The sequence below is a fragment of the Saccostrea cucullata genome, unplaced genomic scaffold (assembly GCF_032062105.1).
Source record: "Saccostrea cucullata isolate Sc308-1 unplaced genomic scaffold, CSIRO_AGI_Scuc_v1 ctg123, whole genome shotgun sequence".
NCBI classification, from domain to species: domain Eukaryota; kingdom Metazoa; phylum Mollusca; class Bivalvia; order Ostreida; family Ostreidae; genus Saccostrea; species Saccostrea cuccullata.
In genome coordinates this window covers 267,263-294,060 of record NW_026927579.1, presented here as the reverse complement: position 1 = coordinate 294,060, position 26,798 = coordinate 267,263, and the positions used below count along the sequence as shown (strand labels likewise).

At 32.4% G+C, this 26,798-nt stretch overlaps 3 protein-coding genes across 3 annotated transcripts; 2 read left to right on the top strand and 1 right to left on the bottom strand.

The window, feature by feature from the left end:
• Positions 1-14,485, top strand: LOC134274831 (urocanate hydratase-like). Its single transcript, XM_062757067.1, has 21 exons — positions 1-162; positions 502-632; positions 965-1,118; positions 4,105-4,233; positions 4,868-4,929; positions 5,429-5,495; positions 5,587-5,643; positions 5,962-6,048; positions 6,394-6,545; positions 7,986-8,094; positions 8,344-8,414; positions 9,279-9,376; positions 9,763-9,871; positions 10,046-10,134; positions 10,319-10,389; positions 10,737-10,835; positions 11,910-12,009; positions 12,905-12,986; positions 13,851-13,899; positions 14,038-14,088; positions 14,266-14,485. Exons 1-21 carry the CDS (start codon positions 37-39, stop codon positions 14,404-14,406), a joined length of 2,034 nt encoding a protein of 677 aa, XP_062613051.1. The 5' UTR covers positions 1-36; the 3' UTR covers positions 14,407-14,485.
• Positions 14,486-14,592: 107 nt separating this feature from the next.
• On the bottom strand, positions 14,593-20,129 carry LOC134274830 (mediator of RNA polymerase II transcription subunit 20-like). The gene is made up of 4 exons (XM_062757066.1): positions 20,035-20,129; positions 16,850-17,004; positions 15,968-16,239; positions 14,593-15,355 (listed from the first exon to the last, which is right to left on the bottom strand). The coding sequence occupies exons 1-4, from the start codon at positions 20,046-20,048 to the stop codon at positions 15,143-15,145; spliced, it is 654 nt and encodes a 217-aa protein (XP_062613050.1). The 5' UTR covers positions 20,049-20,129; the 3' UTR covers positions 14,593-15,142.
• A 156-nt stretch (positions 20,130-20,285) lies between these two features.
• Positions 20,286-25,752, top strand: LOC134274828 (small nuclear ribonucleoprotein F). The gene is made up of 3 exons (XM_062757065.1): positions 20,286-20,384; positions 24,745-24,870; positions 25,462-25,752. Exons 1-3 carry the CDS (start codon positions 20,301-20,303, stop codon positions 25,591-25,593), a joined length of 342 nt encoding a protein of 113 aa, XP_062613049.1. The 5' UTR covers positions 20,286-20,300; the 3' UTR covers positions 25,594-25,752.
• Positions 25,753-26,798: the final 1,046 nt, after the last annotated feature.

Below are 26,798 nucleotides of genomic sequence, written 5' to 3'. Positions count from 1 at the left end.
ATCGACAAGACAATTACCTCACAAGGCCAAACAAACATGTCGTCTTTAAAGGACTTATTTGAGGGGTTGCCTTTGGACCCCCTCCCACCCAAGAGGTATCGAGATGAAACTGTGGCTCACGCACCTGTTAGGACCCCCCACCTAAGTTCTGAGGAGCAGGCGGTAAACATAAATATTTGATATTATATTAGTCCAGACCTCGATTCTGGTTGTGTTCATGTTTGTAAATATGCATTATAAATTATAAGCACTTTTATTGATATTTTAGTCACTGTAATAAGCCAAAATATGATAGAGTCTTAGCGTTGTGTGCAACAAAGCTTTTGCTATGCACTACAGTTGTATACTTACCTTTTATTAAATCAATCTGATCAGAGCATTTTGTAATCGTTTTAAAAACTTCATAGCAAATTAGTTTAGACTATGACAGCAAAACTATTAGTTTCTCAGTTAGTAGGCCTTAGATATAACACGTTTATACTTTCTTAATTCAATTTACAGTTAGCCCTGGAAAATGCCTTGAGATATTTCCCTGCAGAAGTGCATGAAACATTGGCAGAGGAGTTTGCAGATGAACTCAGAAATTATGGACATATCTATATGTACAGGTTTATGCCCGAAACTCAACTGAGGTACTATACTTATTTATCATCAAAGAAAATATAATAAGTTTACAAAATTGCATTGTGGCTTAATTTGAATTTTCATTCTTCAGTTATAACATTTAACCTTGCTTACAAAGCCTATATGGATAATTCAAAATCATACTAGTATATAAAAAGAACGTTTTGAGTTCATTGTTTTAAATCTAATAAATAAATACATTTATCATTTCTACTCATAATTCTTTTTTTAAAATATCTTCTAAGGGGTAATGGCATTTCAGGTGAAAATAATTTCAACAATAATATTAATATTAATTTTACATCATACATTAGAATATTATTATTCCTTTTTCATTAAGAGCATACCCAATAGATGAGATACCAGCACGCACCCGACATGCTGCTGCCATAATTCATATGATTTTGAATAACCTTGACCCCAGTGTAGCCCAGTTTCCGCAGGAGCTTGTAACATATGGAGGAAATGGGCAGGTGTTCTCAAACTGGGCACAGGTAAATATTGTTGATTCCATTTTTGTTCTCTAACGGTTTTTTTTAAAGAAATGGTTTTTATATTTTAATTATATATTAGTGCTTCAAATTTTCCTACCATAAGCATTTCCTGGCATTATTTTTAAGGTAGCCAAAAGGAGATTCAAAAAGTGTTGCCCTTTGATCTTGTCAGTGGAACATTTTTGTACTTATTTTTTAGGAATTTGATTGAGAAAAATTGCCAAAGTTCTACTTATTACGTATTTATCCTTATTCATTTAATTTATACATGCATGTATATGACAGTTTTATAATAATGTTACAATACTTCCTATAAGTATGATCAGATAGTTTTAGAAAATCAGAGCCATTCTAAACAAAAGATAACAGTAAATTATATAATATCATATTCAACATTTTTCGATTTAATATGTATTGATAACATTTTTGGTCATGCTTTTAATGCCACGACAATATCCTTTGGAAAAATCTAAATATTCTGGAGTACCTTTTCTCATTTTAAGCATGCTTAGTGAATCAAAATTCTAAACAAAATTCTGTCTGCTATCCAACCCCATTCACTTTTAATTGTGAATAAGATTTTGTATATATTTTTCCTTGACATAAGAATTTTAGAAAAATTCCAATAGTCCTTCCCAAGTGACCATGTAATTTACAATGAAATGAAAAAGAATTGCAAAGATATGCCCTTCACGCCTTGGATACAGCTTATGACTATTATTTATCTTATAAAAGATCGAATCAGTTAGATTTAAGTTCAGGCTAATTACAAATGGATAGAATACGTGTGTTATTTTAATCTTGCATGAATGTTTTCATATTAGAGGAATATTTTGCTTTGTCTCCCTCACTTCACTGAAGCATGCAAATTGCTATCATGTTAAATTATGAGCTGTACGAGGGTTGATCCAAAAGTTCGTGGAATTTCTTCATATTTTATTTATTTATAGGTGAAATTGGTTGAATATTTCAAATGAGAATATAGACACTTGTTGAATATCTTAAATTAAAAATCATTTAAAATATCTATGATAGTAAGTCTATGGCAGTTGCCATAGAAACGGTTGTTTGGAAATGCGGGGGAGACATTACTGCGTTTATTATCATTTAAATTCTTAATACTTGTAATGAGCATAAAACCGCCCTATGTGGCATATAAAACGAAAAATACGTCATTATTGCGATTGCTTGATCTTTTATAAGCCTTTGTATGGGCGTTTTACTGATTTTTCTGGATAATTAGTTTATTAGTTGGTGATTAATTGTTCACCTTTGAGTTGTGAGACAACGTCAAATTCCGGTCAAGTCACAAGTTTTGTGAAAATCCCGGGATCACTCTATCTTAAATGCTTGTATTATTGACACATGCCGGGGAAAATGCATTTAGTTACTGGTTTTCCAGTGGCATAAGAAATTTAAGGAAAATAGAACGTCCATGGACGTTGATTAAAGATGTGACCGCCTTTAGGAGGCTCTGTTTTAAGTGTTTATCCCCCTAGACAAATTAAAAGCGTTAATAAACGTCTGCTGACGTACTACTTTTGACATTGCTACTGAAATTGGAACATCATATGGAAAGATGGGGAGTATTTTGAAATCAGTGAAAAAAAATGAAGATAAGTCAATGCGAGAGGATATCCAGGCTTTTTTGGAGATAAGGGCAGCATTTTGTAGAATTACGTATTCGAATTGGACATTAGGGTGAGATGCGTCTATAGCGTAACGTGACATATCTAACTTGACGTTACGTTGAATTCTCCCCCGGGTTTCACAACAATCCATTTTCAGAAAGCTCGTGTGACCTTATTGTAATTGGAAAGTTCTGAAATTTTCCAATATTGTTGCATTTGGACTCTAAATTATAAATATACCTATTGTTTGCTTTCATCAAATCACGATAAAATTTTGGAAAGAAATTCCACGAACTTTTGGATCAACCCTCGTATATAGACTGACATAACTTTCATATAAATGTATGATGCATTCGATGATGAATTTTGCTGCCTGCACTCATTTCTGCATTTTATGGACTTTCTTTGCAATACTGAACAAAACATACATGTTTTAGGACACCCCGGTATATGGCATCTTCATTGTATATATAAGCTAGGTCATATGTTTTGAACAGTTCTTATTAATTTTCTGAAATATATAAAGTGTTCAAACTCAAAAGTCCATTAGGTAATACAAAATTGAAGCAGAGCAAACACGGATCTCAAAAACATGAGAAGTTAGATCAGGTGACATGGATGAGTAAGCATCCCATGCAGACCGGTCACACCCGCTGTGTGTTCCTTGTCATGATCGGGAAATAATGGGGAAGCTGTCAACCATTCAGACTGTGTATAATGGGTTAACAATTAGTATGAAAAACATCAGTGAGCATTTGACCCATGATCAATTGTGTTTGCTGACAAGGTCATTGTATCGACCATATAGTACGTACGAAATGACTTTAAACAAGACCGCTGATATTCTTGTTAAATATTAACTTGTTTGCCAAAATTTACTTTCTTCGTTTTAGAAATTGTTTATACGTAGAGCATGCTTTTGACTATCGAATCAGCTGAGAAATATACATGTAAACCCCGTATGCAGTTGACGACCTATACTGCTGCATAAGTAAGGGAAGTTGATGCATGTAAAGTTAATTTTTTTTTTTTTAAAAATACTAATTATGGTTGAGGTGTTTCTAGTAAATTCACATATATATTATAACGTTTTTCATGCCCGCATCAGTTAGGTCCTTTTCTGGAATCAAACTGAAGGGTGCAACCACAAAGTACTAGTAGATATCATTTCTTATGGTTACATTATGTTTTGATTGAATGTCTGTATGAATGTTCATTTGAAGAAAATAGGGAGGATATTCTGTTTATAATTGTATACCCACAGAACATGAAGAACTTACGAAAAATCCCATTGTTTGTATGTAGTGTATTGTTGTTCTTGTTGTTTTATAAGTTTTAGTTTTACTTTGCGACAGTTTCTGCTGACGATGAAATATCTCTCGGAGATGACGGATGAACAGACCCTGGTCATGTATTCCGGTCACCCTGCAGGACTCTTCCCCAGCTCCTCCTCAGCTCCACGAGTCGTTGTCACCAACGGTATGGTTAGTATAAGAATTCTGTTTTGTATTATATTATTATAAAAAGCACGATGGATTGTTACATGTAGCACTGGAATACTGTTAATCTCCATGCTTTATAGAAATAAACTTTTTCATGTGATTTTGCACAATAGAAACTATAGATTACTTCTTGCTAAAACTCAGAAGTGACCTTTTTCCCTTTCTAGAAGTTATTGATAGATCAAAAGCACTCCAGTCTAATTAAAATAAGATTTTTTTACGCTACTGTATTTTGTTATGGCGCTGAAAGAGAGGTAACAAAATAAGGAGCGTAAAAGATCTAATTCTAATTAGATTGAAATGAAAGCGACGGAACAAAATTGTAGCGTAAAGAATCTTATTTTAATAAGACGGAAAGCACGCAAACATTTAAATAAAGTTTTTTCTGAGACTATAATGTTGGATTTACAATAGAGAATCATATAGGCGGATTGTTGGATCAAGACCTCTTTCTATTTCACATCTTCTAAAAATTGCTTTTCATTTGCAGGAGTTATACTCTGGCCTTAAATCATATGGCAATGTTTAATGCATTGATATAGCTATAGCATGTCCTTGTTCAAGATTCAAAAAGAAGTTACACTTCATATTTTCAGCTGATTTAAATCAATTTCAGGTCATTCCCAATTACTCGTCTCGAGAAATGTATGAAAAGATGTTTGCTCTTGGTGTTTCAATGTAAGTCATGTTCTTATTTTTTTCCAGCCCTAACAAAATAGTACTATAACTGAAACAATAATTTACTATAATTGTATTTACTATAGTTGCTAAACTACAGTAAATCAAAGTTCTTAGTATAGTAAATCAAAGTACTTTTGCTATGAATTTCAGAAAGATATGTACATACAAGATGTTATTATTTAAACTTCTTACAGATATTATGAACTATTTCTAATATTATACATAATTTATAAAACAATTACATCATTGATATGTACTTTAAGATAAAGTAAGGCTCTTAATCTTCAGGAAAAAAAGTTCTAGGGAAAAGTTTCAGTGGTAAATCAAAGTATTCCCTATAACTAAATTTAGTAAATTATGATAGTTAACTATTATAACGAAGTTTTGCTAAAGTTAGATCATAATAAACTAACGTCTTTCTTTTTATTTTTTTTTTTTTTCTTAAACGTTTTTTCAGTATTAAACATTTCTGTCAAAACAATCATTTTTGAGGCAGGTACGGACAGATGACGGCTGGTAGCTATTGTTACATAGGACCACAGGGAATCGTACACGGAACTACGGTTAGAACACTTCATAGCCTACACTTGCTTGAATGTATTATAAACAGTTTCTTAGGGAAATTAGTTTTCATTTAATTTTATTTCTGTATAGCTGACTGTTTTGAATGCTGCCCGTAAACACCTGGGATGTACGGATATGACAGGAAAGGTATGGAATACTAGTTGCTAAAAGACAACAACTGAAAAAATTTCTGAGACTGTCTGTACGTAACAACAAACATATATAAAGTCTAAAACTAGATAAGATTATATATGTGTGAGACTCTGTCTCTTGTAAATATTTAGAATTTATTTTATGATAAACTAAACATCAAAAATCGGTACTTTTATATGGTACCTACTGTATTGTACATGAATCCGTATGGACAGAACACGAACAGAAAACGATTAAATAATAAATTAAATTCTAGTTTTTTCGGATATATAAATTAAATCTATGGTCTATGAGTTAAATTTACTGTTTCAGGTGTTTGTGTCCTCCGGTCTGGGTGGTATGAGTGGAGCTCAACCAAAGGCTGGAACCATATGTGGCTGTATCAGTGTTGTTGCCGAGGTACAGATATACATAAGTCCAAAACATTTTCTAAGAGCTAGGAAAACTGATACTAAAACACTTAATTGCATACATATTGTAATGTTACATATAGAAAAAAACTCAGTTTCGAATATATTCGTTTTAATTGCCAGTTTCAACCTTTAAAGGGTTCACAATTTTTTTGGTATAATTCCATCAAAATTTTTGTTATTACCACCAGTACTCCGGTCGCAATTTCTTTTCAGTGCTGAAGTTTTAACTTTTTTGTTAGAAATAGCAGTCAGTTCACGATATATCACAGGCTTGTAGAATTATCTATAATGATTTTATTAAAAACATCAATCACTGTAATCATTGATGAAGGTCAGCAAAGAAGCTTTGGAAAAGAGATACAACCAAGGATGGGTGATGAAGACGACAGGGGATTTGACGGAATGTGTCAGTCTCATACGCCAGGCCAAGAAACTGAAGAGGAAATGCAGCATTGGATACCACGGAAATGTGGTGGATTTGTGGTAAATGAAGTTTGACAAAGAGTTTCTTGTACACAAAGAAAATGTAATATAAGGAAAAGAAAGACTTGCAAACAAGACGTGAAAAAATAAGCAATATTCATGAAATCATCCAAAAATCTAAGGGAAAGAAACAGAAAGAAACTTGCAAACATACTAAAAAATAAGCCACCTTCAAGAAATCATCTGAATGAACAATGAAAATTAATATACTTGAAATTAAAATTGCATTAGCAATATATGTAATATTTAACAATTGGTTATACATGTATTACCAAAAATATTATCATATGTATATGAAAACAAATAAACTGTCTGTGAACTCATTATTACAGCTGTACAAAATTAACAGTAATAGATTGCTGTAAATGGATAGCCCATATGTATCTTAGACATACCTAAAAGAATGGCTTATACAGCTCAACGCACTTTTTAAGCTCACATGGTTTTTCGCACAAATTAAGGTCACATTGTTGTAATGAAAATTACCATTTTCGATCTGCAGTACAATGACATAACCCTACGTTATATTACGTATAGAATGTTCAAACATAGATGTCTTTTAAAATTATTATCTTAAGTTCCCAAAGTGGATGTTTTTTAGGGGAATTAATATATAAATGGTACGATGTTTCGACTACCAGTATACGATTCTACCATAGGTTTTTAACAATTTTATAAAACGAACTTACCTTGATACCATGTAGTTGAAATTTTTTTAATTTTCTTCTTAAAGGTGAGTAGTTTTTAAAATTATTTTTTTCATTTACAATATTCCTCTTGGTTTTGTCGAAATGTAGTGCCGAAAAGGGATAACATTGCAAAAGGAAGCCACACTAAAGGGTAGGATTATGAAGTATTGTTTATTTTTTTTAAATAGTAAATTCTTTCTATGAAAAGGAAAATTCCTCTGCATTTACGGTTTAAAAGGTTAGAATTTTGCTGTGGGATGAATCCCTCATGAGTCTAGATTTTAGAACTTTACTATGAAAAATCCCACCTTATTAACATACAAAGCAGTTAAACAGATGAAAAAATACTATTATCACCCCGAGCAAAAGAGAGTCAATATGTACAGAAATTACAAGTTACAGTAGCTAAACTGTGCCCATGCGCATATGTCTACATTTCTGCAAAGAGCTATTGCTTTTAAAAGAACGGATAAAAACAGAGCTGTAATTGGCAAGAGACCACAAAAATTCAAATGAGAGTAGTTGTTATTTTTCAGCCACGCAAATATCAAAGTTCTACCAATTGATATATGTGAATTATGTTTTAATAAATGAAATACCCCCGTTAAATCTCAATTAATGTAAACAAGTACTTTTAAAATGTATTTTTATGCCTCGATATACAATAGTTTATCCTAATAATGTGACCTTAATTTGTGCGAAAAAACATGGGAGCTAAAAGTGCGTTGAGCTGTATATTCTGTATTCTCAGGGAGCGTTTGGTTTCTGAGTACGAGAGTACCGGAGAGTTATTAGTGGATCTTGGGTCAGATCAGACCAGCTGTCACAATCCCTTCCTGGGAGGATATTACCCAGATCAGGTAAATACATGTACCTTTATATTCAATCCACATAAACTGTATGAGATAGCTGGGAAATGCATGTATAGTGGTTATACATAATAATTAAAAAATATACATGTATATCATACGGAGCAACCATCTAAACATAAAATTACACAGATATTATTTGAATACATGTATTGTCATTTATTAGATGATAATAAGTCAAATAATAGATTAAAAAGATTAATGATCGTAAAAAATTTATTTTGTTTTATATGGTTTTAGTTATCCTATGAAGAAGCGAGAGTTGAAATGCATGAAAATCCTGTAAGATTCAAGAACTTGGTTCAGGAAAGGTAACGTGTTTGAAGTAATATCAATTATACTTGCATAACTAAAGTTTGGAATGAGACGTTTGTATTTCATTATCATGAAAAACAAAGCGGTGCAAACTGTAGATCATACAATATCTATATTGTACCTTTATAGCAAATAGATTTGCCTGTAAAAGATTCTCTCTTGGATTATTTTAAGTAAATATAACATAACATGTGAGAAAACTGAATTCAAAACACAACGGGGTTTATATATCTCAGTTGATTCGATACACAAGAGCATGCTCTACGTATGTACAATTTTTAAACTGGGGTAAATTATTGCTAGACAGGTTGATGAAACCAGAATATCAGCATTATCATTTAAAGTCATATAATTCCGTATGTTTTATGGTCGGTACAATGGCCTTGTCAGCAAATGCAATTTATCATTGAGTCAAATGCTGATTGACGTTTTTCATACTAATTGTTAGTCCATTATTTACATACAAAATTGACGACGTTATTTCCCGACAAGGAGCACATGGTGATGTGACCAGTCGGCAGGGAATGCTAACTCCTACATGGCACCTGATCCCACCTCTGATTTTTGGAGGTCCTTGTTTGCTCTGCTCCTATTTCGTATTGTTTTATGGAGTTTTGAGCTTGAATACTGTTCGTTATCTCCATACATTGAAAGACATTAAAGGGGACTGTTGACTTCCTCGTATTCTCAACTTCAATGCCAATAGCTAACTTGTCTCGTTTTAGATATTGTTCATACAAAGGACATAATCTACTAGAGGGCATACACTGTAGATGCAGTGATAATGGTATATTAAAAGCATTTTAGCATGAATATTATAGCTTCTAATACACTGAACAGACTTGTCCTCCTTGTTGCAGTTTAAGACGTCAGGTAGATGCCATCAATAAATTGTCAGCGAGAGGAATGTATTTCTTTGATTATGGAAACGCCTTCCTTCTGGAGGCTGGGCGAGCAGGTATGGTACATATTTTTTTACTCGATCATTTTATTTCCACAATTAAACTGAACATGGCTTTGTTGTTTTTTTTTATTTTTAACTTGATTCCAAACAATTTTGAATTTTTGTACATCTCAACTTTTCCGTGTTTTTATTTTTATTTATTTATTTGGGGGGGGGGGGGGATATCTGACAATCACAAAATAAAAGAAACGCATGCACTATTGTTATGGAGTAAAAAAAATATTTGGAAGAAAAACTAAACGGAACTATATTAAGTCACTGGCGTTTTTTCAAATTAAATTTTGAATTTTGCGGATATAGTTACAATGTACGATGCATAACTTGTTTAATGCATTAACCCTACATATAATTTATCAATTAGCATTTCATATTTTTGAAAGGGGCGGATGTAGGAAAAAAGTCAGGGGTGACAGGAACAACTTTTCGGTACCCTTCATACGTTCAAGACATCATGGGGGACATATTCTCATTGGGGTTCGGTCCGTTCAGGTAGAAATGCCAGGTTGATACATTGTACAAAAACACATTGTCAAGAGAATTCAATATTAGATAGTTAAAAAGTATGATATATAACACGAAACTTGTTTTATAATTGTTACATGTAGTACATTGTGATAAATATTATATTTTTGATATAAATCAAGTGATTTTGATCTTTTAAAGGTGGGTATGCACGTCAGGTAACCCTGGTGATTTAGATACGACAGATGAAATCGCCACTTCTGTTCTAGAGGACATGATAAACAAAGGGGGTAAACAAGTTCTACCGACTCTGTATCACATAAAGCATATAACACGTCAATATAGATTACTGAAACTTATGAAAATTTATGTATAGGTTCTTTTGGGAATTTTTTTAACGATTTTGTCTCAAATACTATTATATATTCAAATGAGTTGAAATTTATACATTTTATTTTGTGTATAAATATCTAGTTCCGTTGAGCACTAAACAGCAGTATGAGGACAACATCAGATGGATAAAGGAAGCTAATCAAAATAAGCTGGTTAGTACTAAAACTTCTAAAGTGATATATTTCCCCACATCTATATCCCTTTCAACAATACATAGATGAAGACTGCTTCGAATTTTTCTTCCAATTTTTATCTTCGCTTGTCAAGGGATTCTGGTCCGCTAAGTACTCTGCTCTCTTCGAGAGAAGCGGATCAGAAACTATTGGCTAAAGAAAATGCTTGAGTTTAAATATAAATTAACATATGCAAATAGCATGAATAGTCAAGAACGCTTTACATTAAAAAGTAATGGTTAACGTGTCTGGCCTGTATATTTATGAGAAAGTCTTCCTATTGACATCATAATTGTACAATGAAGCACAATTAAATTTTCCAACAGGTTGTTGGATCACAAGCCAGAATACTTTACTCAGACCAGAAGGGCAGAACAGAAATAGCTACAGCGTTTAATGAAGCAGTAGGCAGCAAAAAACTAAGGGTAAAGGCGACAGTCAAATAATTCCTGCAGCTTAGTTAAAGTAAAAAATGTTCGCAGCTGAGTCTTCTCATAAATGCGATGCCTTAATGTAGTTGAATTGCAATTATTGAAAGATTTTTGTTAAAGTGAATTAAATGCATGCTCAATAATATATATATATTTGTGTCGCTGCATTAAATTAAAATGAATGAGATATTTAGAAAACGTTTCAACTCCAAATTTGGAACCTTTCATTAAAGGTACTTGGACACAGATTTGAAGTTATTATTTTCTCTATAATATTACGACTTATATATTTTAATAGAATTTCACACAAAAATTAATTAAAAATCTTATTTCTTATAAAAGATATTAAAATTTCAAATTTTTTGGCGGGTTTGATTGACATCCTTGCACTTTCATAAATTGATTTTATTCTTAATCCTTAGGGAAAAGTGGCAGTCTTGTTGTGTATCAATGAAAAATATTAATACTTTAATCCAGAAAATTCAGAGTAGACATGTTCGAAAGCAAAACAAACACGCAATATATTGTCAGTCCGTGCAGTTGTGGTAAGCAGACTATGACGTTTGAACACACCCGTAGAATAATAAACATCAACAATAACAGAATTCGTGCCCTGTTTACAAAAACTGTGTACATAACACAAGTGTGCTCGATTTGCTAAACTCTGTACGCAAATCTTAGTTCGGAATGACGATACTTGTGAAGGAGTTTTTCTTTCTAACATTTTTATTCTGAATAAAATCATTTTTATTGATAAAAGTTTTAATATTTCTCATTAATACACAACAAGATTGTCACTTTTCTTATAAGGAAAAAGAATAAGGTTAAAATTTGTGAAAGTGAGGATGTGTCAATCAAACCCGCCAAAAAATGTGAAGTTTTAATAACTTTTAAATGACATAATATTCTTAATTAATTTTTGTGTGAAATGATATTTAAACCGGTATATAAGTCGTTATATTATAGAGAAAATATTGACTTCAAATCTGTGTCCAAGTACCTTTAAAGCTCGCATAAAAGAATTTGCACAAAGATACATTATTTCAATTTTGTTCTATGTGACGGCAGGGTCCAGTGGTGATCAGTCGTGACCATCATGACGTCAGCGGTACGGACAGTCCATACAGAGAAACTTCCAACATTTATGACGGGTCAGCATTCTGTGCAGGTGGGCCATTTCTTTTATATCGTAATATTTTAATCTGTTATGTGTACATGTATTGTATTAATTTGCTTTCAATTGATTGTATTAAAGGTACTTGGACACAGATTTGAAGTTAATATTTTCTCATTTTTTTCTGTATAATATCACGAATTATATATTTTAATAGCATTTCACACAAAAATTAATTAAAAATCTTATTTCGTTTAAAAGTCATTATTAAAACTTTAAATTTTTTGGCGGGTTTGATTGACACATCCTTACACTTTCACAAAATTTAACTTTATTCTTAATCCTTAGGAAAAGTGGCAATTTTGATGTGTTTTAATGAGAAATATTAAAACTTTTATCAAGAAAAATAATTTTATTCAGAGTAGAAATGTTAGAAAGCAAAACACCTTCACAAGTATCGTCATTCCGAACTAAGAGGTGCGTGCAGAATTTAGCAAATCGAGCACACTCGTGTTATATACACAGTTTTTGTAAACAGGGCTCGAGTTCTGTTATTGTTTATATTTAGAATTCACCGGGTACGTTCAATCGTCACAGTCTGCTTACCACAACTGCACGGACTGACAATATATTGTGTGTTTGTTTTGCTTTCGAACGTGTCTACTCTGAATTTTCTGGATCATTAATATTTTTCATTTATACAAAACGAGATTGCCACTTTTCCTAAGAATTACGAATAAAATTAAATTTGTGAGAGTGCAACGATATGTCAATCAAACCCGCCGAAAAATTTGAAATTTCAATATCTTTTAAACGAAATGATTTTTAATTAATTTTTGTGTGAAATGCTATTAAAATATATGTCGTAATATTATAGAGAAAATAATAACTTCAAATCTGTGTCCAAGTACCTTTAACGCTTATATATGTATTTGTACTACTCCATCAGATATGGCGGTACAGAACTGTATTGGGGATGCTTTCAGAGGAGCCACTTGGGTGGCGCTCCATAATGGTGGGGGTGTAGGATGGTATAAAATCTAAGTATCTCTTTACTTGCATGATTTATTGTCAAAATGATGTTGAAGTGTACAAGTTCTTCTGTTTTTATTTTTACCACCAATATATAATCACTTACGAATAGCAATCAAATAGCGGAAATAACGAAAACTGCTAATAGTTTGTGATGGCTCAAAATAGTTGTTTTTTTTTATTTAGATATGTTTTAAAGGACGAGATAGGGTAAGACCCGTTTTGGCTCCTGGTTGGGGGGGGGGGGGGTCTTTTAGAAAGATGCAACAGTTTATAAATTCAAAACTACTTATCACCCCTTCCACAAAATGAGTATTGGTAGAGGTTACAGGAAGGTTAATTAGAAAATATGTCAATTTCTGATTTTTCCCACTTTTATGCAAATTTTAATCAATTTTACCGCATATTTTCTTTCAGAAAACATAGAGCACAAGCTTGCCTATCTACCAAATTTATATATTTTATACACTAGTGTCAGATGCATCTTTCGTGTAAAAATCTCAGATAGGCAAGAGTGTGCCCTATGTTTTCCGAAGTGAAAAGTATCTCAAATATGACGAAATTCCACCAAAATTGAGCAAATCAGGGGGAAAAAACCTATTTTTGCACCAACTTGTGGCCTACATGTAAGCTTTGAATCAAACATTAGTGCTGATATTAAAACAAGCGTCAATTTTAGTTCTTAACTACAAACTCTCACAGTTTTAACTGCGTTCAGAATTTACATCAAATACGGGGCAAGATTCAGTAGTAACCCTACCTTGCCCTTTGGTTTTTATTAGAGCAAATATATGGTTTTACCATACAAAGATTATTTTTTAGTGTTTCATTAATGCACTTGAACATGTATCCCTGTATTATAGGGGTGAAGTAATCAATGGAGGTTTTGGATTGGTGTTGGACGGATCTAAGGTACAATGTAGTAAAGGAAACACTTTCTGAACTCAAACTACGTAACATTTTTCTGTGAAAAATTCGATCATTTCAATTTCATTTAAAGTATTGAATGTTTATTAAGTTTCATCAAGTAGTTACCCTCTCTATTTATAGGAAGCTGTGGAGAAAGCCAGGAGAATGCTAGCCTGGGATGTCTCAAATGGGGTACATATTTTTCGGCTTGTTTTAATAACTGAACATTTAGTCTAACAAACCTAATGCCATTAAAAATGGACCTTGGTATGTATCAAAACTAAAACTATGTGGTACCCTGTCTCTTTGTCAAATCATAGGTTAATTGTTGATCTTACTTTTATAATGTAAAGTTGGGGTTTTTTTAAGGTAAATCGTAGATGTTGGGCTGGAAATGCAAAGGCTGAGGAGACCATATGTAGAACCATGGAGGAAAACCCAGGACTCAAAGTCACTGTGCCATATCATGTCCAAGACAAGGACCTCCTGAAAAGGGCTCTAAATGACTAGATACATTCACTCTCCTAAAAAGGCTTTAAAGGATTAGTTTCCTTCACTCTCAAAAAAGGGACTAGATCTATTCACACTTGTTATACTTTGTCCATTTTTTGAGGATTTTGTGTTTAATGCCAAAATCAAGTAAAATCAAAAGCTACCAATGTTTTTGTCATTCAGTAAATCATGAAAAAAATTAAATTCATAACCATTGTTGTTAGATTTATTGAACCAGTAAATGCATCCAATATTTTACACTTTTTAAAACAAAATGTTCACAAGTTTGTTTCCTTCATCAGTATTCACTAATTATGCCAAGTTTCTTGGAGACATCATCATACAAATTTGTTAAGTTTTATAATCGTGTCAAACACATGTATCTACAGCAAGAGTACATAATTCTTGCAAAACCTGATCAAAAACTACTCAATGAAATATTTACAAAAATGCCTGATCATTGATCTTGTTCATATACCAGTAATGTGATCTGCATGACTGTATATATAAGCCCAAAAAGCCAACATTGTAAAACACATGGCAATTTTCAACCAGGTGATCAAAAATTCAATTCAGATAAAATTTTAACTAGGTCTTTGCAAAATCTGTTGTGAATTCAGTACAATGTCAATACATTCCTTTTCATGCTTCAGTTCAAGAATAGTTTTAAACTTTCCTCATAAAGCACTCTTTCAAGTCTGACCATTCAGAATAGCATTCTTGTTTGAATCCACTCTCCTCACATCACTTAAGATCACCTGGTAGGTTGGAGTGCTGGCACTGTTTTTCTGAAGTTATTGAAATGTTCCTGATACTGCAGTATTGTATCTGACGGTGTGTACACTGTGTCTGGTTTGTGCTTGAGAATGGACGGAGGGGCATCCGCTGCACTACCCACCAAACTCTGTAGGAGCTCCTTCATCATGTTCCAACAGTCGTTCATGATGACACAAGGGCAATATTCCACCTGTTCAAAGTCAATATCAGATCTGAACTGAACAGATAAACACATTTTGCATCAGTAACACATATAATTTGATTAAAATACAGTTTTCTTATTTCACTAATACATTTATAGATAGGTAAATAGAAAAAGTAAAATATTTATTCTATGTATAAACTTTACATCCTTTTATTATTGAATAAATTTCATTAAGGACAGATGATACAAACAAACTTTTGTCAACTAATATGAAAATAACAACTTGAGTCATGTTCTAATGAGTAAAATGAATAACTTTCACCGCATAGTTTTTAATTATTTATTCAAAATTTTACGAAAATGAGATATGAAGTGAAAAAAAAATTGTATAGATAAATAAGGATAGTTTCAGAGAGACAGAATTAAAAGGTTACAGAAGGTTTACAAATTCTTTATACTCTGGAAATTTTCCATTTGCATCATTTTCAATGAAATTAAGCCAAAAAATATATACCTATCCAGGCATCCATTTTTTGTTAGTATCATCTGTCTTTAAGTTTTAAAATATATTACACAAACAATGTAAATGATACTGAAATTGCATGCATAATCATGTCAACCTAGAAAATTCCAGGAAAGTTAACCACAATCACTAACCTCTACTAAAATTCCTCTGAAATTGGATCCCATAGAAACAGAACCAATCTTGATAATGAAGTCTCCTATTTCATATCTCTGGCCCCTTGACTCAATTTTGAACCCTTTTCTTTGAGAGTAGAAGCTCTCCCTCCCTGCCTTTGCCATGGTTAATTTTGTCATCAAATCCTCGAACAGAAGGTCTGATACCAAAATCTGTCCCGATTCTGTCACAGCAAAACACGAGGCTGGGTGCTCACTGTTATGGAGAATGTTGACGACACACTGCTGGGCTATAGAGTAGAAAATTTGATGTAGCTGACTGGACACAAGATAAATTAGCACAATAAAACATCTCAGTTCGGCATCAATCAAATGCCATTATGTGCATATAGTTTTTCCATACATGTGTGTTTATATATAGATGATAACACTTTTCTTATACAAAATGTATTATTATCTGACACATTTTAATCTTTATTTTAAACTACATTTAATATATATATAAAATCTCTACATGTGCATGTTGATGATAAGTTAATAACTAAGGTTTCTTTTTTTTCTTCCTGAAGTATCTTTACTGTAAAATGGTTATTAGAAGCATCTAAATTATTCATATAAAGCAGCTTTCTCATATTAAGCATAAAACCATGATAATGCTTAGTTTATACTACCAAATATACATAATATCACACATTATCAGCTAAAATCTCTACTTGTGCATGTGCATTATAGCTATGTTCACTTTTTCTTTTCAAAGATATTTAAAAAAACATCCACAATATAAATCATTCATAAACAACATGTTAAAACTTTCTTATTCTAAGTTTAATATTCATGAAAATGCTTATCATTTACCAAATCTACAAAATAATCCACATTATTAACTTGACTAACACACACCTGACTGCATCACATTCTGTGGATTGGACTGGTACGTCTCACAGTCCACCAGGAAGTTACCGGCCTTACTGGCTCCCATCATCTCCACCTGCTTCTGGAGGCCGTCCACCACCTGCTGACCACTCTTACCCTCAGGCACCGGACAGGCAAACACACTGAAATATAAAATACCCATGAAATATACTGTATCCATATGGTTTTATATTTTACAATAAAGATTTAGGTATTCAGTCTTAATTTATTAAAGTGGTTAGTCTGTTAATGTGTATTAAGGTAGGTCACTCGTCAGCTTTTTGGAAAAGTTCACGCAGAATCTCTTACTTCAAAACTATTTATCAAAATTCAATTTTTATAACAGATTTAATTTCAACAATGTTAATGTGTTAACATGCAACAAAAAACTGCTCAAAAACTACAAAGAAGCAAGATTTGTGAGTGACTATTTTTTGTGGTGGAAGGATATTTAGCTGATAATTCTGCAAATCTGCAGATTTATTAAATCTAATATCTTGGACTTTTAGCCCCACATACTCTTACTCAGAGAATATTTTTCATTATGATATTACTAGGAATATTTAATATAGGTCTTAATTTATATTTTTAGAACAAGTTTTACACCTTCCTTCAACAAACTTTGCCAAAAAATGAAGATATGTCAAATAAGTCAATATAAAATCAACACCATTTTTTGCCTGAAAATCACATATTTTGACCAATATTTCAAAATTAACATTACTGACCCCAACTTTTTCTTTCATTATTTTAAAGTACTCGATACTTCTGACTGATCAGCACTTAAGTCATAAAAAGCTTGATTTAAGAAAATGTTTTATTGCCTATTTAGTTTTTAATACCCCAAAATATGTTACTTTTTCGTGCAAAAATGTCACACAATAATTTACGCGCATTAATTTGCAAGATTTTTTCCAAGATAAATATTATTCAAAATATTTTACGTAAAATAAGATTATATTTTTTGCCATGGTTACATCTGATAAAATAAAATAAAGGTTTAAGTAATTAACCAAAGAGTTAAAATTTAAGTGCCAAAAGGTCAACTTCATTGTACCATAGATCAGTAAGATGAACACTGATCCCATATTTTCTCTGTGATTTTGAGTCATTCTATATGAGTACTTATCCAAAATATACTGCTCAAAAAATCCTTGATTTAACAAATTTCACAAGTGACATACCTTAATTTGATGAAAGGTTAATTTCATTTTATGACAGTTCTTAGAAAATAATGGCCCTGCTACCTCTGGTATATGCAGAATATCTCTAACTCGACAGGGCTGTCACAGCACCTTTTGGTACAGGAACCGGGTCCCTCTATATTGGGAAAAATCCTCGACATTTTTGTCAAATTGGGAAAATTATAAACATACTTACATGTATTAACCCCACTGACCCCCCCCCCCCATCAAAATTTTAATCATGAAAGCCATTTATCACTTTAAAAAGTGTACTAGAAAAGCTAAAATTTACAGGACATTAAGTCTGATAAAATCTATATTTAACAGACCAAACATTTTCTTACTAGACGGGATTTTTTTCTTTTATTTTCATATAATGATACAGAGACTGAAAAAAATGTGGGGAGGGAGTTTTTCTTACTGTTTAATAGCACCTTAAATAAATTAAAAATTTAGATTATGAAGAATAACTTTATTTAAAATTTTCCTTTTAAAGGTTAGAATAAAATTGCCTAAAATTTATTTCTTTTTTTCTGGTCATTTGACTCAAGCAGATGAAATAGATAGTCTCCAAGATTTTATTTTAACTTATAATTCACTTTAAAATATATATATCTATTTTATGAACTAATTCATAATGGATATCCTTGTTTAATAATGAAAATAAGTTCCCCAACCCAATCTACGTATGACCTATCTATAGATCTCTATTCCATGACAGAGGAAATTCGAATTAGAAATATACGATCATGACAGGGTTGTTGCAGATTAAAATTAAGCATGCATTGCTGCTAAATGGATTAAATAAAGGATGTATGAGTGGGATATTAGGTCTTATATACGAGAAAACACGTGTTTGGGAAATTTTTATGTATGAAATTGGGAAAATCCAACACTTTGTGCCATTGGGAATGGGTCCAATATTCGGTCCAAATTTGAGGGGAGTGATGGCCCTGCTCGACAACACTGATGTTTTGAGACTGGATATATTGACTGACTTTCACACACTTTCAAATCATGTGACATTTTGCCCCTCTTTGTAGAAATTCATTTACAAATTCTAGAACTATAGAAAATGCTGTAAGGCACTTTCCATTAGAGTAATGACTAATATTGTACAAAGGGTACCAAATGTCACAGGTGATGAAAAATAAAGTCTCAATGGCCAACGGCTACTGGAACCTAGGATCTCTGGCATACCCTGCCTAGTATATAATAACTGTCTAGTGTTGAGCTAGGTGGTGTCATAACAGTATTTCACTTGGGTTCACGTCAAATCATGGCTGACGCAAAATAATCCCGGAATCTCGGCCTTCCAAATTGGGCATTTTGATACAAGACTGGAGCTGAATTTTTTAATGAGATGAAAAACAAAATGTAATTTGTAAACTTCATGTATTGACCAGATTTATTAAAATTTGGGGCGTGCTGATTTTTCTATATACTGTTAAGAGTGGGGAGTGATTAGGCCCTGGACTGGATTTTCAAGCACCTGCTCGACTTCGACCGAAACAAACTTGCGTGCCTTGCTGGATGACTATGTATTTTTTGGTACTAAAATCTTTATAAAGAATGGTTTTACAAGACATGAAAAGGAAACGTCTCAGAAATTTGTTTCAAATTAATTACATCTACTCAAACTTGCGCATTTTTGGTAAGAATACCAGAATTTAATACTGTTGTGACACCTATAGCTTTCAACCCAGTGACTATTAAATTTGTTGTCAATCCCTAAACATGCTAAATGACAGTAAAATACACAATTACACAATTACTGACTTGTGATCCAATGGTGGCCTCCTTTCTATGAAGTCAATAATTTTATTCTATTGTTTGTTGTTTGATAAGTAAACACACTGCAAACCCGAATTTCCTCAAATTAGATTAAATGTTTATGTATTTTATGAAATGACAAAGCAATAACAATAACAGAAATATATTGGCAACTTATTTTACATGTAGTGCAGCTAGTCTGATCATTTAATTTACCATACTACTCCCATTTACGCTATTTTATTCATTTTCCCTCCATCTAGACAGTCCACTGGGTTTGTTGATGATTTGAAAAATGAGAAAACGAAAAAATAAAATATTAAGGTAATTTTTTTTATTATTCCTACTTTGCACAATAAAAAATTGTAAATAAAAAAGCATTTATATCTCTTTTTTTTAATCTGAAGTTTGCATGTTGACAATATCTCTTACTGTTTATTAAATTTATTTCGTTTTCTCAAATTAAGCATCTCTGATTGCGCATGCTAAACGTTTGGAAGCACGCCGGGTTGAGCATCAAATATAAGGGCCACTTTATTGTAAAATTGTCAACAAATACAATGGCGGTGAGTAAAATAGACCCTTTTAAGTCATAAATGAACATATACTATGTAATGGAACCGAGTAACTAGAAACAGTACCTTGAATTTTATGCATTTTTACGATTCAAACTAAGTGTACACATGGGCAGTGTCTATATGCACGACCGTCGTGCACTTACTTTTTCAACGGCTATTCGCACGACCGTCGTGTACATAATTTTTCAGTGACTATTTGCACGACCGTCGTGTTTTATATATATATATATATATATATATACTTATCAGCTGTTCGCACGACCATTATATTTTTTATTATGGCGTTCCTTTTTTCGTCCCCAGTTAAGTTCGGCACGCAGTAATTAAAGCCCAAAAAGCCTTTTGGTAAGAAAACATCGCAAAAACTTTCTCTCATGATGTTAATTTATATAATAAAATGACATATAGGTCCAATGGACAGATCGTTGTAATGTAAATCTGTTTCTTTTAGAACTACCCTTGTATTGTATACATATAAACAAGTCATTTTCATAAAATATTTACTTACTATTTTGGTAGGCCTGGGTTTACCCTTTCCACCTCAACCCTTATCCCAACAATTAACACGAGCCAGGGCGCATTTGATAAGCATTTTCACCTACTCTAGTACTGAATTCTTAATACACTCTTTTATAACCAAAAACTTGTCATAAAACCTTAGTTTTATACTGTTATACACGTGAAATCTCAAATTAAACAATTATGTTGATATTTAAATGTTAATAGTTCCCTTAAAATACTATTTATAAAAATCATCAAGTTTTTATGGAGTATGTAGTAAATAATGACGTATGTATCATATGTATCTTGTTGAACATGTTGAACACACACGTTGAGCAAACGAACACCTTACGATCCGTTATTTTTGGAAGTGCATATTGTCGTTTACTAATTATTGAATTAGAAATTCAATAATGAGTACACGACAATTAATAAAAGACAATATTATTAAGTCATGAATTTGAGCAGGCATATGATACAGCATATATTTTATCTTAAAGTTAATAAATAAATTTTTAAAAAAATGTAATATATTTAAAATATAACGTGAGATGTTTCGCGCTGAAATCGGCGCGAATCGTCCTGGTGCGAACCATCTCAGTGCGAAACAGAATCGGCGCGAGACATCCCGGATTCGTGTAAACAATATTACCGTCGTGTGCATATATATGCGATTGCTATTTGCACGACGGTCGTGTAAATAGATTTTTTTCTAACCTATGTGCACGACGGTCGTGTATATATCTCAGCAATTTGCATTAGCTATTCGCACGACGGTCGTGTAAATAGACTTTCTTTACTATGCGCACGACGGTCGTGTATATATCATCGGCCGTACACATGTTGATGAAAAGAAAGCACTTGCTACATGTATTTTTATCAGGTCGGGATCAGCTGCCCAAATGATCAGGACACTGATTCCACAAATGGAATCAGTCTCTCAAAGCGATACTTATGGTTAAACAGAGAAAGCTTTTCTTGCCCAATCCATTGCATTTACAGTCTTCACGAAAACTTTTCTGAGGCACTAGCCAGTAGGGCTAGTGGATTTGACAGTATTACTAGCCCAAAGAAATTTTTAATAGCCAACGAAGAGTGTGACTAAAATGGGTAGCGAAACCCGGGCCGGGCCGGAATTTCGAAACTGGAAACCGGGTTTTTGACAATAACGAAATAAATACTCGTTCTTTCTTCATGAAATTTACGGACATAGTTTATAATCATACTATTTGCCTTCGCTGAGAGTTTTAACTCAAAATGTTGTGTTTTTCAATGATTATCGCCGATTGTCCTTTTCCAAGTGACTAAAATGGGTAGCGAGCCCGGTTTACTCATTTTGGCGATTTAAACTTAATTTCGGCAACATATTTTAAATTATTTCTGTAGGATCTTTGAAATTAAACTTAAGCTACTTAATACATCTAACTGTTGTAGTATTATCCCGATTATTAAAAAAATATGCATTTTTTAATACCTGGGACGGCCAAAACCGGACACGTTCACCCGGGACAAACCTTTAATTTCCGAAATACTTATCAGAGGATGTAAGCTATCGCTTACGTTTATTCACTTTAATCCTAATGGAAATTGAACACGAACTCAGAATATTCAAATTAATTAAAACCCCCAGCTAATTAATACCTGTTTACCAATTAAGGTAGCTGTGCAGACATTATCATATTTACTGATAATAACTTCAGGAATCTTAATTAGGAATCTTCAAAGCCACATGTGCTGACATTACCCCGGTATTCAATGTCAAATTAATACGTGAACAGCAAGCTAATTGTGCAGAAAAAAAATTGTCAATGATTACTTAAAATATATTTTGACTGTGGTTTGATTTGCATATTTTTAGTATTTTTTTCAATTTATTTTTTTTAGATGTATCAGTCAATGACTATGAAAAAATCTACATTCTTTCTCTGTCAATAATTCGGAATTATTTAGTTTATCCCGGGCAAACGCGTCCGGTTTTGACCTGTCCCGGGTCTTTAAAAAATGACAAAAACCCTAATAATCGACATTTAATTTCATAATGATTGAAAAATTTAACTATTTGAAGTTAATTAATAATCAACCAATAAATGCAGATATCCCATACGTTTTCAATGCATTAAGCTTTAAATCGCCAAAATTAGTAAACTGGGCTCGCTACCCATTTTAGTCACCTGGAAAAGGACAATCGGCGAAAATCATTGAAAAACACAACATTCTGAGTTAAAACTCTCAGCGAAGGCAAATCGTATGGTTATTAAGTATGTCCGTAAATTTCATGAAGAAAGAACGAGTATTTATTTCGTTATTGTCAAAAACCCGGTTTTCAGTCTCGAAATTCCCGGCTCGGCCCGGGTTTCGCTACCCATTTTAGTCACACTCGCCAACGAAAAAAAGAAAGAAATGAAATTGCAGAATTTACTGTTGTATCACTCTATTCCATTTAAATTTCATACTGAATTCCTTTTCTTTTGTATTTCTTCTTCTTAATTATTTTGTTTTTTCCCGTCATTTGAATCATAAATAAATCAGTTATCATTAATAAAGATTAAATTAATTTGAACAAACAATTTTTGTTTTAGCTTTTTGATAATGTACATGTATTGTACATTAGACCCTTTTCTGGTCATTAGACTTCTCTCCCAAAGAAGTAACTTTTTTCCATATTAAATTTTCAGATGTTGTTAATATAAATTTGGATAACAGTTAATAATAGTTAAATCATGTAATCCTTTACTCTTCAATTAAATGAGTAATCAGAATTATTAAATGGGATTTCTGCACGCATTTACCATAAAGGATCGGACAGCGGAAATTCGGATTAGAGAAAAAAGAAGTTCGTTTTTATGGAAAAATAAACTATTTTAAAGTAGTGCTACGTGAATAAGATGAGGGAGTTTTCTGAAGAATAGGACTACAGTGCTTTGATTTTATTTATTGGTTAAGATTTAAAAGCAAAAATTCTGAAAGTACCTGCTTACTTTTCACTAGCCAGTCGGGCTACTTCTGAAACAATTTTTACTAGCCCAGACCAATTTTTACTAGCCTCAAAAATGCCTCAACACATATCAAGACAGAGGATACATCAACTTTTGGTGTGGATTATAGTGTAGGATAAAACTAATATGAGATTCAAGCCTTTTGTTTTCGATTACCTATAATATTTACATTTCCAATGTCTTTGTCCAAAATAAAATTACAAGTACTTATGTACTTAATGTACTTTATTTTCCATCAATATACTGGTTCATCAATAAGTGTAGTTAAAAAAATCATGCACAGGGCATGACAAATGTAGACAAGAAGCTGTGCTTCTAGCACGTGGAATAGTGGAATCAATACCATGTAAAGATAAGGAATAACTGTCAGATTTTTCAATTTCATGACGATGATAAATCGATTGGCTTGCATGATAATTTTAGCCAATCTATTGATCAAATCATGAAATGGAAAAATAAGTCAGTTATTCCTTAATTTAATGATGATAAATCATAATGTATCCTCTGTAGACTCAAATTATCATGAGGTAATTTTTAAGAAATAAGATACTCATGAAAAAATAACTGGAATGAGGTATTAAATTTAGAAATAAGAAAAAAGTCTATCCATTCTCCAAGGCAACTACATCTTTTTAAAATGATTTAATCATTTAAATGATTGATAGATATAATCAGTAATTAAAAAATCTCGGATTCTCATTGAAATTTTTTTTTTAATTAGGCAGGCGGACGGATTTTATTAATCTTCAATTATTCAGATTTTTTGTTGACATGAATTGATGCAGATTTATCTATTTTGTATCATGTATTTATGTATAAATCAATAACCTGACTTGTTTGATATATTTCAGTCTCTTCCTATGAACCCTAAGCCATTCCTTAATGGACTGACAGGTAAACCAGTGATGGTGAAACTAAAGTGGGGAATGGAATACAAAGGCTACTTAGTGTCTGTGGACGGATACATGAACTTACAGGTATAATAATGACTATAGTGTAAGAGCTACTTTCACCAATCTCAAATGAAATATTTCACTTTCCCTGAATTCAATAGTACATGTTGGTAATTCTGACACTTTAGATCTATACATTAGATAGACATACTCTCTAGAAAGAATTATCCCATTAAAGTGATATATGGCGTATTTTTTTTATAAGTTCAGACTAGCAATTAAAAATTAAAAAGGTCTTGATTATATAAAGATAGGGCTTTTCTGTAAATTACACAATCTAAATCAATCATGTTTTGTAGATATCAGAGATTTAAAACAATAACCAATGTATTTCTGACTGGAATAAAAATATCGGACATGATTGCGTCAAATTAACCTTTAGAAACATAGAGATATTAATCAGTGAAAATTAAAAAAAAAAATTCCTGTAAACAGTAAGCATAAGGAATAAATGGATTGAAATGATCTTAATATGGAAAATTAAATTGAAGTACAATATTTTTCAAATGTATACTACATGTGTATGTGCATATTTACTGTATTTCTAGAAACAGGATATTAGTTAAATTACTTATAAATATAATTCATAATTAAATTTTTTTTTCGAATTCTCAGCTTGCCAACACAGAGGAATACATTGATGGGGCCCAGACAGGGAATCTTGGAGAGGTTCTAATTCGCTGTAATAATGTGCTGTATATTCGAGGAGTGGAGGAAGAGGATGAGGAAGGAGAGATGAAGGACTGATCACTTCTCCTCCGTGAGGAAGAGGCAGCAATCCTCGTTCATCATGGTCATCTCATCATGTTCATCATGTGTCATTTCTCACTGACTCTCACATTTTATGTTGTTTTTGTAGATGTCTACAATCATGTTTTTATAAAATTGAAATATAATGATGTAAATATAACACAAGATGTTTTATAGATTTGTTATTATTTTTTGGAGGAGGAAGAATAATGCTTTTTAAATTAAAATGAGGTCAGTTCTTTCAGTACAAGTTCTTGTTATGCCCCTGACCTCCATGCTGAAGCTTTGCACCTGGGAGCTAATGTGGTGCTCTGTAGACCACATGTTGTCTACTCAGTATTCTGATAACCATTTATGTGAGAGATATCAAACTTAATACACTGATATCCCCTGCAAAAATAGGTCACTCTTAGTGTTTTTGAAGTTACAAGGTCAAGGTGAAACTTAACACAATAAGAAACTGTCTGTTTAGTAACTTCAGAACCACTTTCTTGACAGACAACAAACTTGATATACTGGTTCTTCTTCTATAGTAGATGATTCCTATTTAATTTAATTCTAAGGTCACAGGGTCAAGGGTCAAACTGAACATATGAAGATACTGACTGCACGATTTGTTACGAGAACCTTTTGCCTGATAGAAATGACATTTCTTACACTGGTGGCATTTGAGGACACAAAGTCAAAGATCTAAAGAAAATATTGTCCATTTAATATTTTTAGTCCCCTACCAGTGAAACCGGAGGGGACTGTAGGTTTTCTCTGTGTCTGTCTATCTGTCCCCGTCAGTCTGTCCTACTTGGTTCTCTGCACTTTTTTTCTAAAGGCTTGCAGATATTGAACTGAATTGGTATATGTGAGTGTAGCTTGAAGAGTTGACAAACATCAACGTACAAGGTACCGTGGGTAGATACATGTACATGTATATGCATGAGTTCCCAATAGGGAGTACTGGTAAATGAACCTTGTTGATTTTGCGTACACCAGGTCAAAGAAAAAGGGTCAAAATGGACAATGGAAGTAACTGACCACTGAATATCGTAAAATAACATCCTTGTCTTGACAGACATTAAACTTGATATATTGGTTCCCTCTAAATAAAACATAACCTTGTTGTTTTGTTGGTCACGAGTTGAGGAGGGGAAAAAACTTCAATCTACCAGGATCATTAGATACTATTATTCACAACTAACTCTAAGTTG

Bases quoted from the DNA above. Each gene is read 5' to 3' on its own strand.
- LOC134274828 (XM_062757065.1), top strand. From the start codon at position 20,301: ATGCTAAACGTTTGGAAGCACGCCGGGTTGAGCATCAAATATAAGGGC. The intron at 20,385-24,744 runs GTGAGTAAAATA...GATATATTTCAG, and splicing joins TGTCAACAAATACAATGGCG to TCTCTTCCTATGAACCCTAA. The intron at 24,871-25,461 runs GTATAATAATGA...TCGAATTCTCAG, and splicing joins ACGGATACATGAACTTACAG to CTTGCCAACACAGAGGAATA.
- LOC134274831 (XM_062757067.1), top strand. From the start codon at position 37: ATGTCGTCTTTAAAGGACTTATTTGAGGGGTTGCCTTTGGACCCCCTC. The intron at 1,119-4,104 runs GTAAATATTGTT...ACTTTGCGACAG, and splicing joins TGTTCTCAAACTGGGCACAG to TTTCTGCTGACGATGAAATA. The intron at 9,377-9,762 runs GTATGGTACATA...TATTTTTGAAAG, and splicing joins TCTGGAGGCTGGGCGAGCAG to GGGCGGATGTAGGAAAAAAG.
- LOC134274830 (XM_062757066.1), bottom strand. The intron at 16,240-16,849 runs GTGTGTGTTAGT...TCTACTCTATAG, and splicing joins ACAGAATGTGATGCAGTCAG to CCCAGCAGTGTGTCGTCAAC. The intron at 15,356-15,967 runs GTTAGTGATTGT...GACTTTGAACAG, and splicing joins TCAGAGGAATTTTAGTAGAG to GTGGAATATTGCCCTTGTGT.